The sequence below is a fragment of the Rhincodon typus genome, chromosome 25, assembly GCF_021869965.1.
Source record: "Rhincodon typus isolate 14 chromosome 25, sRhiTyp1.1, whole genome shotgun sequence".
Classification (NCBI taxonomy): Eukaryota; Metazoa; Chordata; class Chondrichthyes; order Orectolobiformes; family Rhincodontidae; genus Rhincodon; species Rhincodon typus.
The window spans coordinates 24,509,301-24,528,597 of record NC_063356.1 but is presented as its reverse complement, the minus strand read 5'-3'; the positions used below and the strand labels follow the sequence as shown (position 1 = coordinate 24,528,597).

Genomic DNA, 19,297 nt, shown 5'->3' with positions numbered 1-19,297 from the left:
CCATGCTTTCAAAGACTGGTTTAAAACACCGCTTTTTCATTTCTGGCCACAGGTATTTTTTTTTTCGAAAAGGCATGGTCCTTGCAAATCTTTTCTGCCAATTATTCTCGGGCTGTGGGACAGTGGGACTCTTCTAGAGAATCAGCACAGATATGATGGACCAAAAGCTTCCAAATATGTTGTAAATGTTCTAAGACTTACATTGGAAATTGGACTCTCAACAAACTGATCAGGGGTATAATTGCACTTTGCTGTTGCAGCTGAAGAAAGGACAATAAGTCAGTTTTACCAGACAGTTATGTCTATTTTCATAACCTTTCGCCTGACTCTATACCACATGAGAGTTTCATAAATCCTGAACCAGATGTCTGGATTGAATCATGTATAAATCAGATGTTGTGTTTAAGACCATAAGATGTGGGAGCGCACGTATGCCATTCAGCCCATCAAGTCTGCTCTACCATTCGATGAGATCATGGCTGACCTGATAATCCTCAAGTCCTCTTTCCTGCCTTTACCCTTACCGATAACCCATCCCTCACTGATTAAAAATCTGTCTACCTCCGTTTCAATGTACTTAACGACGCAGCCTCAACAGCCCTATGCAGCAAAGAATTCCACGGGTTCATTGCCCTCTGAGACAAGGCATACACCTCAATTTGTTAATAGTTGGTACATACAATTGTTAACAAAATTTAGTTACACCACTTGTTAGAATCTTGACTTTATAGCTTTGAATGTTTGGATTTTCACTTTTGCGCCAAACACTTGGTTCACAGTTCAGTATAAATTGCTTTGCAGCTCCGAACTGATGCAGAAAAGCGTTCCATGGTTGAGAGTGGTCTGACCTGGTACAGCAGCTCCGAAAGTAAAGGTCAGAAGAAGTCTGAGGGTGGCTATGATGCCAGCAATCTTAAGATGGACCAAAACACAAAGTGGAGACGTATCCGCACTGAGTCAGCAGAAGAAACAACAAAAGGAGAACTGAAGAAACAGCAATCCACAGGACAAACCAGTTCACTGAAAAGGGGTGCAGCGCCAGTTGGAGTAACTTCTCCAATAACCAGTTCAGGAGCAGGATCTCTGAAAGTTGCTGGTAAGTGCCAAGAATGGTTTTAAAAAAAAAATAGATTTGCATTACTGAAAATTTTAGCAAAATATTTTGAACATCTGGATAAGAGCATGTTTAAATGTTTGCATTAATAACTCCAAACAATTTGATGATGACAATCCAGTAGATATGCACCTTAATGCCATATCTGCTTTTTAAAATAAGGTGCTTCTCATTTGAAGTCGCCTTGGAGTTAGGTTGCTGTAATCATCATTCATCGTCAGGTAGGTGTAACTATGTGTCTTGTTTGCTTCATTATTCTTTTCTTCCATGTCTTCTAGAAAATCTGTGACTTTACAATGTACTTTACAAGGCATGGATAATTATATATTTTAATGTAAAGTCTGAAATATCACTTGTTGAATCAGTACTCTATACTTTGCACATTATTAGACCATCATTCAGTTTGAAACCTTCTGTTGATTGTCACTTAATCTTTTGATTCAAAAGCATTTCAAATTTATGAATTTCTTGTGCAATGTACAATAGTATTGACGTCCTTGTGAATGAACAAATGCAAAATTTTTGAAGTACAGCACAAACCCAAACCCACATCACCACATCTTAGCAATAGTTGCGTTCAGACCTAATAGAGAACAGTTGAAGCATATGCAAAGAAGCGTAGCGTGACAGCATGGTTATCAACTCCCCACCCCCTTATTTCCTGAATATCCCACCTTGGTCAAGGAATAGTCCATTTATCTTGATGTTTCAGCTAGACACAAATATGGTACTCTCATCATTCAGTCTGAAAAGTGTGGTCTAAGCATAACCTTGACAGAAATACTGATGACCGAGTGTTCCATTGGTGACGCTATCTTATTTGAGATGACAGAAATGTTAAACTAAGTCCCAATTTAGCTATTGAGATAGATGTGAAAGACTTCATCAGTTTCTTCTGTTTGCTCATCAGATGTCAGTGTTGCTGGAAAGGCCAGTATTTGTTGTCAATCTCCAACAACCTTTGACAAAATGGTGGTGGGCTGTCACCTTCTGTATTGCAATCCAGATAATGTAGATATACCACCATGCTGTAAAACAGGAGTTCCAGGATTTTGACTCAATGATGTTAAAGGAACAGAAATATTTCCAAGTCAGAATGATGTGTGGATTGGAGGGGATATTGCAAGTGGTGGTGTTCCTAAATATCTGCAGCCGTTAATCTCCTAGGTGGTAGAGGTTGTGGGTTTGGAAGATGCTGTTGAAGAAGCCTTGGTGAGTTGTTGCAGTGCATTTTGTTAATAGTGTATATGGTAGTCTCTAATATGTCAGTGATGAAGGAAATGAATGCTGATGGTGGTGAATGGAATGCTAATCAAGTAAGTGGCATCGTTTTGAGCATTGTTGGTGCTGCACTTATCCAGGCATGGGACGTGTTCCTAATAGGTAGAAAAAAGATTTAGGGGAATCAAAAGTTGAATTACTAGCCTCAGTTGCTGCTTACGTTTTTTTCTATTGGTGTTAAAGCTGGCCACTTTCAGTAAGTTTTAATGTGGGACCCTGTTCCCACGGCAACCAGGTCACATGGTGTGTCTCTGGGCAGATTCTACAGGATAAACTCACATCCTGATCGCACCCAAGTTACTCTGCTTTACCATTTGTGGGTAATAACCATTTCCTGGAGCTTGTGTGAAACGAATTTTAATTCTCACTTATCATTCCAATCCTGCATATTGCCCATGTCTTGATAGGATGACTAAAATTGCTTTAATATTTAAGAGTTGCAAACAATTCTCAATCCCAAATCATTAGCGAACATCCCTAATTTAAATACTGAAAATGGTCGAACCTCTCCAAGGAAGCCCTACTGGAAATTTATAACGGTGAGATGATTGGTCTCAAACAACTGCAAACTTCTCTGTTTGATGTCATACTTGGTCAAATGTTGAATTGATTTTCAACAATTAGATAAGTTAAAAGCTGCCTTAGCTGCCCGAATTGTTAACTATCTCAATAGCAGAAGTAGAAGTGAAACTGTTTAAAAAGATAGCCAAAACCAAACCTTAAAATGTCACTTCAATCCAATGGATAGTATTCCAGAAATTAGTAGCATCAAAATATTCCATTGAAGTTTCCTGTTGTGATTTCTTCCTGATTGTTCTCAATATATTTTAACACTTGCTTCTGGAAATTTCAGCGTACTTCATTTTCCATTCTATTTCCCATTTTCCTTTATCACTGTGATTGTCCTATTCCTGATGTGTAAACCTTAGGAGCACCATTTATTATTGAATTTGAACTGCGCTCCAAGGGAGTTTTGTAAGAAATATAAATTTTGATTGCAGAGTCATTAATTGAACAGCTGGACATTGGTCTGTCTAAGGGAGAATGCTTGGCACTGTTTTGATCAATTGCTGATTATAATCTCACTGGTTCTTCAAGACTGTTGGGAAAACTTTGGGGGGAAGAAACAAAACTACCAGTTTGACAATAAGGATAATTACAAAAAAAGAGATGATGTCATGTCAGCTTCAATTACTCCCAGCACCTTCTCCAACCACAGTGTGTCTCCTCTCTAAAAGGTGCATGCTAACTTTAAATAGCGCAGACTAGTTTTAACTGGTACGATCCACTCATGATATTGCCTGCATCCATCAACAGTTGGGCAATCGACAACCCTAGCTAGATACTGCAATCTTACAATCTAGACATTATCTAGTTGGTAGTTTCAACTATTTTGTTGCTGACGAGAGTTGTTATGCACACATGGCACCTGAGTTTTTGAGACCAGGAAATGTTAAGTTCAGTGAATTTTGTGCCACAGCGCAAGAACTGAGACGTGATTCATCACACAAAGTTTATCCTAGCTGTGAATATTATGGGATGAACTAAAGGTGACATATGGGAGAAGAGTCAATTTGCAGAAGTGCTTCCAGTTTGAAGGGAGACTGGTTGGAGTGGAGCCATGAGAATGCAGACAGGTGGAAACCAGGAGCTAAATCTAGGAATTTCCCTACTCCCCATTGGAGAGGCATGAGCAATCTCGCCTGGCCAGAGCTGGCTTTGACAGAATCACCAAAGTATTACAATGCAGAAGGAGGCTATTCAGCCCATTGTGCCTCCACTGGGCAGGGGCTCAATTAAGTCAATGGCCAACTGCCTTCTTTCAGGGATTCCATCTGAGTTTGCAGGTTGTCCTGGCAAAAGCTCCTACTGCTAGGACTGCAACCAACTCCTGAAACAGCGATGGTGATGGCCCAAGAATGCAAAGTCTTGGTGGAGCCTACTTGAGCTATTCAGGTAGGACCAAGTTATGCATGTTGGAGTTATATGTATTGATGGCTGTGCGGGTAAATATCATCTTTGAGCTGACGTTGGAGGGTGTGCCAGATCAGAATGGTCCCACATTCCTCCTTGAACATGCAGGGGTGGCGCTGGCATTGTGGTATGATTGCTGGATAGTTAATCAAGAGACCCAGATAATGTTTTAAGAAGCCCAGTTCAAATCCCACCACGGTGAATGGCAGAATTTTAATTCAATGTTTGTAAATAAAAAATCTACAATTAAGACGCTAATGATGACGATGAATCCATTGCCAATTGTCAGGGAAAAAAAAATCTGAATCACTGATGTTCATTAGGGAAGGAATATGGCCTACATGTGACACACAGCAATGTTGATGACTCTTTACTGCCCTGTATGTAGTTGGGGGTGGGCAATAAATGCTGAAATAACAATGATGCCCTCATCCTGTGAATGAAAAAAACTAAAGAAGAACTGCCATCTCTTACTGGCCAGCCTCAACAAGTGGCATTATGCCCCTCTTTCGCTGGTAGAATACCAGTGGCAGTGGAATGGGACTCTTGACTCGAAGTTAATTCAGTTATGTTCTGCCTTAATTCTGTAGCTGATCTAATAGAGGAAAATTGAGTGCCTACAGTGTCTACTGGGAGAGCTCTTGTGCCATTGTGTGGCTTCTCTGACTCTGAGCCAGAAGCTCTGGGTTTCATTCCCACCCCATGACTTGACTATGTCAGTTATATGTTGACCACCAACCTGCAACTCCTTCCAACACATACCTTGGCAGATAGTAAGAGTGCGAGAGATCTGTGTGCCTGTGAAGGAAAGAAAATTATAGCCTCTTCAACGTCACTATCTGGTAAGTTTGCACGGTAACATGTATAAAAGCACACGTTGTCATAGTAATGCACATTCCAAATGAACTGTAACACACCATTGCCCCTTGGGTCTAATGATGCTGAGGATCCAAGAACAACTCGCAAGAAAAATCAGCCACAGTTATAATCGTTAATGATGCAACTTTGATCGGTTTTATTTTGCTTCATTAGAAAGTGTAGAGAAACAGAAATGAGTGGTTAGGGGTTGCAGTTGGAATTTTAATAGTAAACTATATGCTCAATAAGGGGTCATACTATTCCTGAAGCTGGAGTTTAAAATTGTAAAGTTAAGATTATTAAGGGTACTTTTAAACCTTAGGTTTAGTTATTTATTTTGATCTTCCTGTTTTTCATGAGATTTAATTATGTACCTCATACACATGCACCAGCCTGAGGCAGTTGAAGAGTACTGTTTAATTGCTAATAAATCTGCTTTTATACAGAGCAGTCCTCTAGAATGCAAAACTGGGAAGCATTTGGTAATACAGAGAATGTGTGTTCGTAAGTACAAGGCTAGCTTTCGAACTGTGACTGTTTGTTTATAAATATAGCATTCACATTTGAATTCATAAATGCAGAGACTAAGTAAATAAAGCAGTAAACTGAAGCTGGCTAATTTATTGACTGAATTAGTGATAACTGAGGAAACATTATTCTCCACGAATGTTTTTTTTGCAAATGAGTAGAGAAACTACTCAATATCCTTCAGACATTCAGAGCAAAAAGAGCAGGAGACTGTCATCAGTGATTGAGTGTAGTTGTCAAAGCCTCTTCCTTGGAAAAGAACTCTGTGAATTCTTCTTATTTAGTTTAACCAGAAGTGTTAAAAACATGCCTAGGAAAACAGCAATGCTGTATTAATCCATTTAATAGAAAACCTTTCTCAGCCTAACAGAGGAAAGTGAATGCAAGCTTTAGGCTCCTTTCACTCTGGGTCAGTTTTTCAAGTTGTTGCTGGTTGACTGCACCACAGAAAGCAGATCATCCAACCTTAGTGTGTGGAACTGAATTCAGGAATTTGGCAAATTCATGTGGGTGGGGAGGAAGCAAAATGTTCCTCACTTCCAAGGAGGACTTTGTGACTTTCTCTTTAAACTCTTGAAAATGTCAATAGTGACGGTGTTACCCACTGGCTGAAGAGCTGGAGAGAGCCCGGTGTTTCTGCTTTCTGGAAAGCCCTACCTCAGTAAGTGCCATCTGTGCAGGCCATCCCTGGGTTGAAAAAACCCACCAAAAGCTACAGACCAATCAGAAGCTGGCATCTTGACATTGGCAGTGCCTTTGAACAGGGCTTGTTCTCCTGGAAGCATACACACAATGCTGTACGGGTTTCCTTTAAGAGCTTCCTGTACAGCAAGACCCCCATCACCTGCTGGGTTAATACCCTCAGCAGCAGGTGAGGCTTTGAATTGAGCATTTCATGCCCATTGGCTTCAGTTGATGGCAAGGGTGTTACCAAAGGCCTTCCTGTCATAGGCTAAATTGGTAAAATGTAGCAGAGTCTCGACCTGTTACTTTCCCATCCACCACCTCATTAACCCCAGGGACATGTATTAAATTCCACTGAGCTTTCCTGGTTAACAGAGAATTTTGTTGCCTGATTGTAAGCACTTTTGAGAACCATTACATTATCATTTGAAATTCAGATCCATTTTTACAGCAGCTTATGGGAAAATTGAGTTTAAAATATGCAATTTTTCATTCTTTGAGTACATCATTCAATTACTGTGGGTAAATCAAACTCTCTGCTCAACTCTCTTCCAAATTGTTGGGCTGAATTTTCTGTTAAAAATTTCCTGTCAGCTGCAAAACCAGCCAGAAACACCAGCTGCATCTTCTAAGCTTCACTCGATCTGCTGCTATAGTTTCAAAGCCACCTGCATCTGGAATTAGGTCACTGTACCGTAGGTGAAAGCCTCTTGTGACCAGCTAATCAGAGCATTGTGTCACATGATGTAGAAGGCTGTAGCTGCTGATGAGAGAACAACTCAAGTCCATGAATCAAGCACAAAGTTAAGTACTTTGAGAGAAGGAAGTTGCCAATAGTTGGGGAGAGGGATCTGGGGGTTCAGAAGCCAGGAAAAGAGTGTGGCCATTCCCCAAGACTAATGCCTATGCCTTCGCTGAGGTACTATGGCATTGTTCGAGGTTGTCACCCCATTCATGGCTTGGTGGGCCCAATCTCTTTGTCTCCAGTAAGTCCATTTGGTGACAGAGTGAGGCTCAAGGTGTACTCAATTATCCAGTTAATGGGGAAGGGCGGGAAGGGCAGCCATTGATCTTACTACATAGAACTCGATGCTGGTGGAGGTGGAAAGATGATGGGGTTTGGGTACGATTTCATATTGCTGAATTAAAAGCCCTTCACTTCTCCTGCCTTCCTTCCTGCAGGAACAGCAGATTGCACAAGTTTCTCTTTTCATTTGTGGGATGTGGACGTCGCTGGCTGGGCCAGCATTTATTGCCCATCCCTAGTTGACTTTGATCAGGTGGTGGTGAGTTCTCTTCCTGAACCGATGCAGTCCATCTGCTGTGGGTTGGCCCACAATGCCCTTTGGGAAGGAATTCCAGGATTTTGACCCAGCAACAGTGAAGGAATGGCAAATATTTCCAAGTTAGGATGATGAGTGGCTTGGAGGGGAACTTGCAGCTGGTGGTGTTTCTGTGTATCTGCTGCACTGGCTGTGGGTTTGGAAGATGCTATCTGAGGATCTGTGGTGAATTTCTGTGGTGCATCTTGTCGATGGTGCACACTGCTGGAGGGAGTGGATGCTTGAGGATATAGTGCCATTCAAGCAGGCTGCTTTGTCCTGGATGGTCTCAACCTTTTGAATTTTGTTGGAGCTGCACCAATCCAGGCAAGTGGGGAGTATTCCATCACACTCCTGACTTGTGTCTTATAGGTGGTGGACGGGCTTTGGGGAATCAGAAGGTGAGTTACTCACCGCAGTATTTCTAGCCTCTGACCTGCTGTTGTAGCCAGTGTATTTTTGTGGTGTGTCCAGTTGAGCTTCTGGTCAATGATAACCCCCAGGATGTTGATAGTGGGGGATTCAGTGATGGTAACACTATTGACTGTCAAGGGGTGGTGGTTAGATTGTCTCTGGTGATGGTCATTGCCTGGCATTTGTGTGGCACAAATGTTATTTGCCATTTGTCAGCTGAAGCCTGGGTATTGCCCAGATTTTGTTGCATTTGAACATAGACTACTTTATTAACTGAGGAGTCATGTAGTTTTTAATGTATTGGTTTTGAGAAATCTTCCCTACTTGTTGGCAAAGATTCTGTGACCAGGAAACAAAGTTGTGAATAACAGCTTGTGAACAGCTTTGCTGGTTCATGTGTATGTTTGATACCTGTTGTTCCATTCTATTTTGGAATTCACAGTGCAGTATAAATGAGGCACTGGTGGTCTGCATTCAGAACAGGCAGTCTATATAACAAGATCATTAGAAGCCACTTGCACAGTTGGAGGTAATATCAGTAGTTTGTTAAAGCTCCCACATGGTTTTGGGATTAACAAATTTATTTAAACTTTCTGGTAAAGCAGTTAAAAATTGTGCACATTTGGAATCCACATTACACAATGGAAAGGTTACAAGTGCCTAGAAGTTCAGGGCACTGGTAGCGTTAAAATGATGTATGTTTATAATAAGGTTTATTCACGGACTTAGACTCATGCCACACACTGTTTTTTGAGCAGTTAGAAGATTTGTGTAGGATTTTATGACACTTGATTGGGGGCATTGTTTTCATCATGAGCCGTTTCAATGGCAATAAAACAAACCTTACTTGGAACAACACCACTTCATATAATATTGCTGAGGTGACCTGACCTGATTGTAATTTGTAATATCATTAAAAAAAATGGATAAAGTATACAATCATTGTGAATTTAGTTATGGTACAACAGATAGTTTATAGACTGTCATCACATTGCACATAGGAATGAATAATCATAAATTAGCAAACTTTATTAATATTGCTGTGACCAGGTGAGGGATTGAATGCCTTCATTTTGCCTCCCTCTGTTTAACAACAAAAGGTGTTTTGTTTGAACAGGATTGTTGCCAATTCATAGAGTACTTAACTGTTTATGCACTGTGATCACAAATGAATCAATAGAACAGGTTTTGTTCGGTATAAGTATATTAAAACTAGGTAAAACAATAAAATATTCACCGACTTTTTTTTCATGCATGCACTTGCCCCCACACATCGGCTAAATTGGAATCTGTGAAAGTGTACATGGTTTGTAGTTTGGTGATTCAGCATCAGGTTAAATTCAATGATCTCAATGCTTCTGACTTAACAATGTAGACAACTGAGTTGATTGTTTGTCTGGAGACAAAGCTCTGGAGTTGAGATCTATCTTAAATGTGTTGTTTGCACATGGGGAGAGATGGTATTAACAATAGCAGGCAGGCTCTGAATTTGAGTTGAGTGGAAAAAGAGAGGGGCAACAGTGACTCAGTTAGATTCTCAGTTGCTTTTCTTGTACCACAGAGAGCATGTGTTTAACACATTAAGTGTTGGCTTGTCATGTGATCATTTCGACTGCCAGTATTTCAAACACTATCAGATATTCCAATTGTAACTTGATTAGTTTTTGAGACATGAACAATCTTCAACCAGAGTCCCATTGTCCGAGTAATTATTCTCCAGTAACTGAACATCTCAGATTTCCACAGGTGCATTCTCAAGGGGACAGGAAATTTAGGGTCTGTCACAGTCTTCAGCATGTCATTGTCTTTGGTGGATTTGAAGGTTTACTGTCTTCATTCCAAGGGGATTGGAATTTAGGTGGTATAGCAATGCAAGTTAGGTGGCCATCTTGACTGTGAGCTGAAGTCAATTTTGGTCTTTTTTTAAAATGCCCCTTCTTAAAATTTCAGTTTCATGTTTCCATCTGGTGGATTAGAAGTCATTGTTTGGCATAAAGCAGATCTTCATGATTGTGTGCAATTACTACCGCCCCTCCCAGGTTAATCTGCCTTCATCTGTTGAAGTTGCTTTATTGTTTTAAAGCAGTCGTTCCGAAGGGGTATTGCCAAATCATGGAATCCCTACAGTGTGGAAGCAGGCCATTTGGCCCATTGAGTCCACACTGACCTTCTGAAGAGCATCCTACCTAGACCCACCCTGTAACCCTGCATTTCCCATGGCCCATCCATATGCACATGTTTGGACTGTGGGATGAAACCGGAGTACCCAAAGGAAACTCATATAAACGTGGGGAGAACGTGCAAACTCCACACAGTTGGTCATCTGAGGGTGGAATCAAACCTACGTCCCTGGCGCTAACCACTGAGCCAGGGTGCCGCGACAATCTGCTGAGATCTTTATAAAAATTATTCTATTCCTGCTAATTTGTTCATATTAATTGTAAATTTACTTCATTAAAAGATTACTAAAAAAGTCTACAGATTTTAGACCTGTATTGTAGATCATTATTGTTCAGATAACTTTCAGCATAATCATGTTGACAAAATGTTTATAAATGACATGAGCCTGCCTTGGCTGTGTCCTTTATCTGTTGCTAATGTATTTGTAACACAAACGTATCAGAAGCCTTGCATTTTTATAATATCAAAATACACTGGGCAGTCGCAGTGTTAATAAGGTACTTTGTATTGTAACACATCTCATTGCAGAGAAGTATCTCATTTGACTCCTGTGTAGGACCATCCAGCCTCTCAATGACTGTTTTTGTTCTTGTCACAAATGGAACTGAAAGCTCATTGTGTGGTAAATTGTGAATCAAGCTGCCGTTGGAAAGCAAAAGAGGAACAGGACATCTAAAGTGGGCAGTTTAGAAATTCTTTCAGGTATAATTGTTCAGTATACACTCTGAATATCTTGCGGTCAGAGTTGTGTCTATTTGCATACGCATTTAAACACTATTCTGGAACATGTTGATTACTTCTGTCCCTCTTAATGTTCATTTTCCTCTTTTCAGCCCTTGCTTGCTTTCCCATCAAACAAATGAACCACCTTTTATTTTGCCTCTGGAAATCTTGACCTCTATCCCAATCCCCAGACCATGGCAAATTCTTAATCTTCCTACTTTTTTTTTCACAATGGAAGGATAACATGTCTGTTGATTGTAGCCACCTACAGGTAATCAAAGGGTATGAACAGCAACCCAAAAAGTGGCCTCCTTTTCTCTCTCACTGACATTTGGACCACGATGTGAAGTCTTGCCAATAACTTTGTCACCCTGCTTCTTATCCTACTCTCGTCCCTCACCATTGTTGCCTTGAACATGGAAACAGAGATAGGCCACTCAGCCCTTGTGCATACTCTCCCATTCTAGGTCATGGCTGGTCATTTACCTCCATGGCTTTTTCTTGCACAATTCCCATTACCCTTGATCTCTGTCTTGTGTAGAAGTCTATTGACCTCAATTTGAACTTTACCAACAGACCAACAATCACTGCTTCGCTCTTCAGTTTCATTTAGAATAAATGATTATGCACAGTCTAGTACTTTGTCCTGTATATCCTTTATTGTGGATGGCTTTGACTGAATCATTGCTTCTTGCATTGTAACATCTTCCCCCTTTTTGAGCAAAGCTTTCCTCTCGAGTTATATGCCATATTCTGTCTACCACCGTGACGATGTGGGCCTTATCACCAACTCACAGCTTAGTTTTTCCTGTTAAACCTCAGAGAGCCATTAACCTGCAATTATTTACAAGCTCTTATTTTCAAGGGAATATGTTGCAAACCATACCTCTCCGACAATGAAAACTCATCTTTCAGTCATTTCTCTACTATTATGAAACTGAATTAAGTGTTGTAGCTACAAGAGCAGGTCAGAGGCTAAAGTGGGAAACTCTCTTCCTGACTCCCCAAAACCTGTCTACCATCCCCACTGTACAAGTCAGGAATGTGATGAAGTATTCCTCACTTGCCTGCATGAGTGCAGCTCCAACAACACTTGAAGCTTGACGCCATGTAGAAAAAAAGCAACTGTCTTGATGGGCACCATATTCAGAGTCGCAGCAGTGTGTACAATCTACAAGATGCACCACAAAAATTCTTCAACGTTCATTCAGCAGCACCTTTCAAACACATGACAACTATCCTCTAGAAGGACAGGGGGCAGCAGATACATGGGAAAACTACCAGCTGTATGTTGACCAGCTCTCTTGACCATCCTGACTTGGAAATATATCACCGTTCTTTCACTGTCATTGGTCAAGGTCTTGGAACTTCCTCTGTAATGGCATTGTGGGTCAACCTACACCAAATGGACTAGAGAAGTTCAAGAAGGCAGCTCACAACCGCTTTTCTCAAAGGCAACTAAGAATGGGAAATTAATGTTTGCGCAGCCAGAGACGGCCACATCCCCAAATAATTCCTTTTTTAAATAATTGAGTTGCCAGTTCATACATGAATACAATGAAACACCTGCTTAATGTATTATTACCATTTCCTCCTCCTCATTTCTGTTTTTGATACTTTCTGTTTTTTTGCTTCGAGTGTAATATCTTGAGCTAGAACTCTCCTGTCATCTTTTGGATGATGCTTGCATTGTTTCTGTTGTCCCAAGCCCCACCCTGAATTTTTCATTAAGGTTTCCATTCACCTTTCCCCTCTCTGTCTCTGTGCTACATAGTCGTTTTTACTTCATGTCAAACTTCATATTCACTCGCCATGCTGTCTCCAGCCTGCATAACTTGCTACGATGTCCAGAGTAGTCTTCTCCAAGGGAATCCAAGATCTTTGAATTTTCCTTCAGCTTGGACCTGTTCCCTTGAAGTGTCCGCCACCTTGTGGTTGATTCAGAATAATTGGTGTTAAAGGAATGCATGCTTAGTGAAGGATGTGCTATCAATAGGTAACCACGTAACTGTTTTACAATGCTTTAATATGCATAATTTTCTAAGACTAAATATGATTTCAAATAACTGAAAACTCTACAGCATCATTTTTAAATATTAAATTTAATTTTTAAATTACATTTTAAATTTAAACCTTAAAGCTAATTTAATTTAAAGATCCTATTGAAAGGTGCCTATTTGACACTCCATGTTCATTAATTTAATCTGGAAACCTTTCAGGTTTGTGGGTTGGGCAGTTTCCAGCACAATCATCTTTAATCAATTTGTGTAGCACCTAATCTTTGTTACTAATTCTTCAGTCTTCTACATGGCTTTGGCCAATTTTTGGGTGCTCTGTGCAAGTAAAACCGCTGTCAGTAACACTATTCCCATGTCTGCAAGTTGATTCTTTGTCCTTCAGGCTCTCAATGTTATTTCATTCTCCTTACCTCCATACAATCATAACAATTTTTCAAAAACTTTCTTTCCCCTAAGTGAAAAGTTCCAACTCTATTTAAAAGAAGTTCTCCGTGTCTGGATACTTCTCCTGGGCTTGGAGCTCATGCAATTTCCAGTCTCTCGTGGAAGTTACTAACTGCAGTGTGTATTCAGATGATAGTGCATAAACTGGACTTGTGGCATGTAATAAATGTAGCTTTCAATTATTTCAGCAGAAATCATCCTCTCTTCACACAATAGAGATTCCAACTACTGTTGTGATATTTATTGTTTAGAATTTAATTTCCAGACACGCATCTGTCAAAGAAAAAAATTTAACCATTTTGGTGATGCAATAAAGTATTTTCACTTCGGTGTTAGCTTTGGTACGGCTGATGGAGCAGTGAGGCTTTCTGATTACCAGAGCACTCCACCCAATAAAGCCATAACATTACAGAGCATTATTTTATTACCCAGAAACCAATCAGCTTGCTTGTTTCCTCATAAGGGGTGGTGGGTTGCTTGTAGACAAACACTTTGTGTGCAAACAAATGGTTCGCATTGGGAACGGATGGGTCAGTTCGAATCCATCAAAGACCTGTCCACCATCCATGGCCCCATCCCAGTCCCTTTCTCCTTTCTCCTTTCTCCTGGAATCCAGTATCTATCCTAAGTTATGACTTCAAGCATCAGCAACAGCAGCTAGTCCTCTAGGTGATGGTGCCAGCAGTAGACAGCTGCCAGCCTTTGTTTGGCTGGATGTTCTCTGAGGCTGCTTCCTGGCCTTCTCCACCCTAATTATGCAGGAAGCCCCATGCCAGCTAGTGCCTGATAAACACTTAGGGGGACCTAAAATATTGGAACAAAATCCAGCCCTGGTAGCACAGCATTCTTTCTTGACCATTTTGCTAATTAAATGTTCAGCTGAGAGAAGAATATTGCACTTTTCCAAGGTGATTTTTATATAAGTTATGAAAACCATACAATGCACAGTGTGCATTCTTATTTTATTACAGGAAGAGGGCATTTACATAGTTTATTAATACACTTAATTTACTGCAACAATCAATAAAAAACAGGTACACATATAATAAGTGTACTTTATTATAATTACAGGGATTCATTCTCTGTTTATCAAAAGCTCACAGGGCAGAATATTTTTATTGCTGCATTATACTTTGTGATCTGATTCAAGGTTTTACATCTGTGTACTCAGGAGAAATAACTAACGTTTTTTAATTCCGTGAATGAAGTACAATGCACCATTGACCATACACACAAGTTGCCAATGGCAATGTTGACCATGCTTTATCTAATATCAGAAGTTGACTACGGTTCTGCTTTCTCTTTGTTGTGAAATGCAGAATTTGTTTTGTTTCTCTCTTTCTCTTCTCTCCACTACCCCTGCTGTGAGCCTAATCTTTTTAATCATGTAGTGGATACTGAAGCATAATGGTAGTGTTTCTAATTTTAGACCCATTTTGAAAAGTACTTTTCTCCCTGAAGTTGCCACTCATTTTGTAGTGACAAAATTAAAATTGATCACATACAAACTGGAAATATTAAAATGTTGATTCCCTTTCTTTTTAAAAAAAAATTGGCATGAATGGTTGTGGCCAGGTTTTCATTTGGTTAAAACAGCAGTAATAATTAGTTCATGTCTGAGTTTGAGAACAGCTTTGCGAGAAAGGCTTTGATTCCAGCACAGTGTTTTTAAAACTAGCACAAAAGATGGTTTGAGCTCAAATTGTGTTGTATGCAATTAGCACTTACAATTTCACAACATACTGTATCTATTATGCAGCGTTTGGTGAATTGCCTGATGTGGAAACTTTGTTAACATGGCATGGACTAAAGTGAAAGTCTCCATGGGCCCAAGGGAGCATTTTCTGTCCCCCCTCAATAGAAGGAGATTGGTGGTAAATTTAACCTGAGGGTGCTTCTCAAATAGGGCTCACATGAATTACAGACCAACCGGCCTGTACCTTTTTATGACCGCTAGATGTGTGTGTGTGTGTGTGTGTGTGTGTGTGTGCGCGCGCTTGTTTGAGAGAGAGATGTTCAGTAACATGAACAAGCATAGAACTCATACTGTGTGCAAGTACATTTTATACTGGCATGTTATATGCCACAATGAAATTTGGGTGAATGAGGTTAGTTATCTCAAGCATTCTGACTGAATTTGTTTCTAGAAGTTTTAAAAGTAAACATTTTCAAGGAAATTTTTCATGTGTGATGAATATTCACCAAATCTGTCTATTTCTATGAAATACAATTTCCTAAAATATACAAGTTGGCCCTGCCACTGAGTGCTTGAATGTGTCTTGACATTCATCTGAGGACTGTTCATTTAACATAACAGTCTGCTGGTTTGCATGCTGACTTTGGCCTTGCATCTTTGCATGTGTCCAAGTAAAGTGATAGATAGCCCTTAGTGAAGAAGATTCCAGAATTAGCAGACACTGCTTGATCCCCTCCATTTTCTGGGGCTTCTGCTGCCATCATACCTCCTCACCCATCAGAGCTAGTGTGGAATCCCCACAATGCCCATGAGAAACTTTGGAGCCAGATTGGTTCAAAACAGGATGCTTGGGAATTATGTTGATTACAGGTCTGAAAGTGTCCACCCACTGTGATGTTACTGGGACTTGATCAGAGTAAAGAAGGAGCTTGTAGGAGTCAGACTTGAGGCTAGTTAACCTCTAGATATTTTCCCTAGTAATGCAGGTCATATTCATGTAATCAGTAAATAACTGCATGAATGCAATAAAATTCATGACTCAAAGACTTTTCTAGTTAGACCAGAAGGGTGGAAATCCCCCCCTACTGGATTACAGCAAGCTTGAAGGAACTTACATGCAACACAGGATTGTAGCTATCAGTAGCTTTCACCTTACTCTTGATGAAGGTTATGAAGGAAACTGATAGATTCCCTGTTAGCCCTTCCAACAACAGGCGAAATAAAGTAGGAATCCTTCTATTCTGTAGTGACCTGTGAATAAGGTTGTTAGTGACTTCAAGTGAATATACTGATAGATTTCAGATGAAATATAATACAGTGAATCATGAGATGATGAATTGTGGAAAGAATAATGAGAAAGTGAGTAAATGTGAGTGTTGGGAAGATATCCTATTTCTAAATGTATTCAAAGAAATAAACACAGTTGGCGCAATAAACCAGGTGTTGGCAAGAGACCGTAGAATCGCAGATTTCACTGAACAAATGTGTATTTGATGTCTAGAGTAACGTTGGTAACCTTACTGATACAAATCTAAATACTACTTGGATAAAATATTGTTGCCAGCCCTCCCATGCCTCCAGTAGGTTTTCCAAGTAGTCAGTCTTCATTTTGTTAGGCAAGAGATCGATCAATAGTCATATCATGAATTTAAATCAATAAGCTTGTCTTTGAATTTGGGTAAGTCAACATAGAAGTACAATCTTGTATCATCTTAGTCTAACTGAATCAATAATATTGTTGTGATCTAAGAATGTGGGGCTTCTATTAATTTTAATTTGGCAAACAATTTACTGTTTTAATCTTTAGTTCCCAGTTCCTGTAACACAGATTTTGTATAGTAGAGAGCACACTGAAATAAACACATCAGATTTTTTTGCAGTTGGAGTTGAGAGATTTTTTTAAATGGATTCTCTGGATTATTGACTGTCTACTTGGTAGCAATAAATGAGGAGTTTTGGTAGTGATGAAATGTTAGTCCATCATTGAGCATGTGTGCTATATACGTTTGCCGATGGAAAAGCATCACAACTCCATAATGAGCTTTCATCAAGTCCGAGACAATTGTGCGAGCCCAGAGCACAGTCAGTTCACAGAATGATTGATTGATTGGCAAATGCATTATAAAGGTAAATGTGGCAGAACAGACTAATTGGCTTCCTTTATTTACTTCATGCAGAAGAAAGCGGCTATAGATAATATAACCATCTTTCTTCATTTCATAGTTTATAATCTAATTGTTTATGCTTTAATTGGATTACTGTCTTGTGATTCACCAAGTAGTGTTGCTTCTCTTTATACAATCTATACAACATGTAATAATGAATTGATGACTGGAGAAACATTTTTAACCTTCTAAGCCATCATAATTTGCATGGGTTTCAATACAATATTGCACCTCAGTTGGCCACACTTTTAATTATAGCTTGCCCAGGCATTTGCATGTAATGGTAAAGTCACTGATTTATATTCCCATTTAGGGAGTTATAGTGCATTAGTAACATCAGTTCTTCAGCTTAAACTTCTTTTCAGGTGGTGTTCCTTGTTGGGAGTCCAAGTATGAGTAACTCACTGAATAGCAATTAATGAAATCTGAAAGAAAATCATAAAAATCTAACGCTAACAAGCCTACTCAGTTGTTGTTGTTTTCATTCTTTTGCCCTTAAGGTCTTTCACAGTGATTAAACTGTAGATTTTCATCACAATATCTATAATTAGATAGCTATGTTAAATCTGATTAAACCAGTCACCAATATCGAAATGCCAACAGTGTTTTTAACACACAGTTGTTCTTTTTCTCTAAATGTCATCATTGAAGTGTGAAATGGGAGAATATTTGTAACTAGAAGGTCAGAGATTAGGATTTTCCCAGTGACAATATAGCTTATTTTAGTTCTCCGTTCTCATATCAAGTGTTGAGTTCGGATTAGATATTCACTGTGTGATACCAAAGGGTCTAGTTAAGACAGCCAAGTAGAGGAACCATCAGATTAGCACTGATAATAGTAAACTAATGTTATAACTGTCAATTGAAAAATGCATAGTCTATTCAGGAAAACATGCAAGAAAAGAAATGGCAGAGACAAATGTAAATAAATGTTCACTTCCCCTTTTTATTATAGTAAGACCCTTAAACCCCGTAAAATTTAACAGTTGAATATTCTTTTGAAATTGATTAATGCTTACAACCTGGTTATCTGACTCTATTTTATAATGTGCAAGTTAAATTTAGTATTCTCAGATGACATTTAGCATCTAACTAAGTTAGGGGCAGCACAGCTAGAGATAAGTTTAAGTACCATTGATTGTTCAACACCTCATAGATTTTTGCATTTTTATTCTTCAACTGAGGTATTGTAGTGCTCTCTCTGAGAAATACATCAGTTCAAAGCCAAATTGTTGTGATGTGGAACCAGTCCAGTATTGTGTTTTCAATCATTTATCAGGATAAGATGACCTTTTTCCATGACAGTTAGAGACCAGGGATAATCATTGCTGGTCTAAATTGGACTTGTGTTATTGTGAATGCAGTAAACTGGATTTAGTGGCACAGTGGAAAGTGGAAGAGAAATCAAAATCTTTTGTCAGAACAATTGATTTACACCTATGTAAATTTAATTCAGTTCAGTGTCATGAATCTGAATTCTCGGCCTTGATTTATACTGGTCAGTCTCACTGTAAACAAAATATAATTCTGTCAAGTCGGATTTGTTCATTGCCATTCACTCAGTTTGAACGTCGACATTAACAGATTACTTAAGTAGTGTGTTGATTGTATTTGAAAGCAGGAGCATCCTAGTTTTAGTGCTGAAGCTTCCACTTCTTCAGAATGGACATTAAATCAAGCTTGGAGCTGTTACCTGCTTAGATGGCATAAGATTCCATGTGTTCTGAATTTAAAGGCAATTAGGAGAATTAGTGCTTGGAAACTATTTCCATTTATGAAAATTATTTTAGCCACCCACAATGTTTCCACTTAATTCTGAGTGGTTAATTTCCTTAATTCATGAAGCAGACTTCTGCAATTGTTTTACACCTGTATTGTGCCAATGATTGTTACAC

At 39.3% G+C, this 19,297-nt stretch overlaps 1 protein-coding gene across 3 annotated transcripts in view; it reads left to right on the top strand.

Moving 5' to 3' along the window:
* The window catches only part of LOC109936459 (neuron navigator 1-like), a 471,148-nt gene that overhangs the window by 317,383 nt on the left and 134,468 nt on the right, over positions 1-19,297 (top strand). For all 3 annotated transcript variants that reach the window (XM_048612092.1, XM_048612090.1, XM_048612091.1), the window contains one exon: positions 802-1,096. In XM_048612092.1, the coding sequence (XP_048468049.1) occupies positions 802-1,096 (295 nt within the window). The remainder of the gene's footprint in view (positions 1-801; positions 1,097-19,297) is intronic.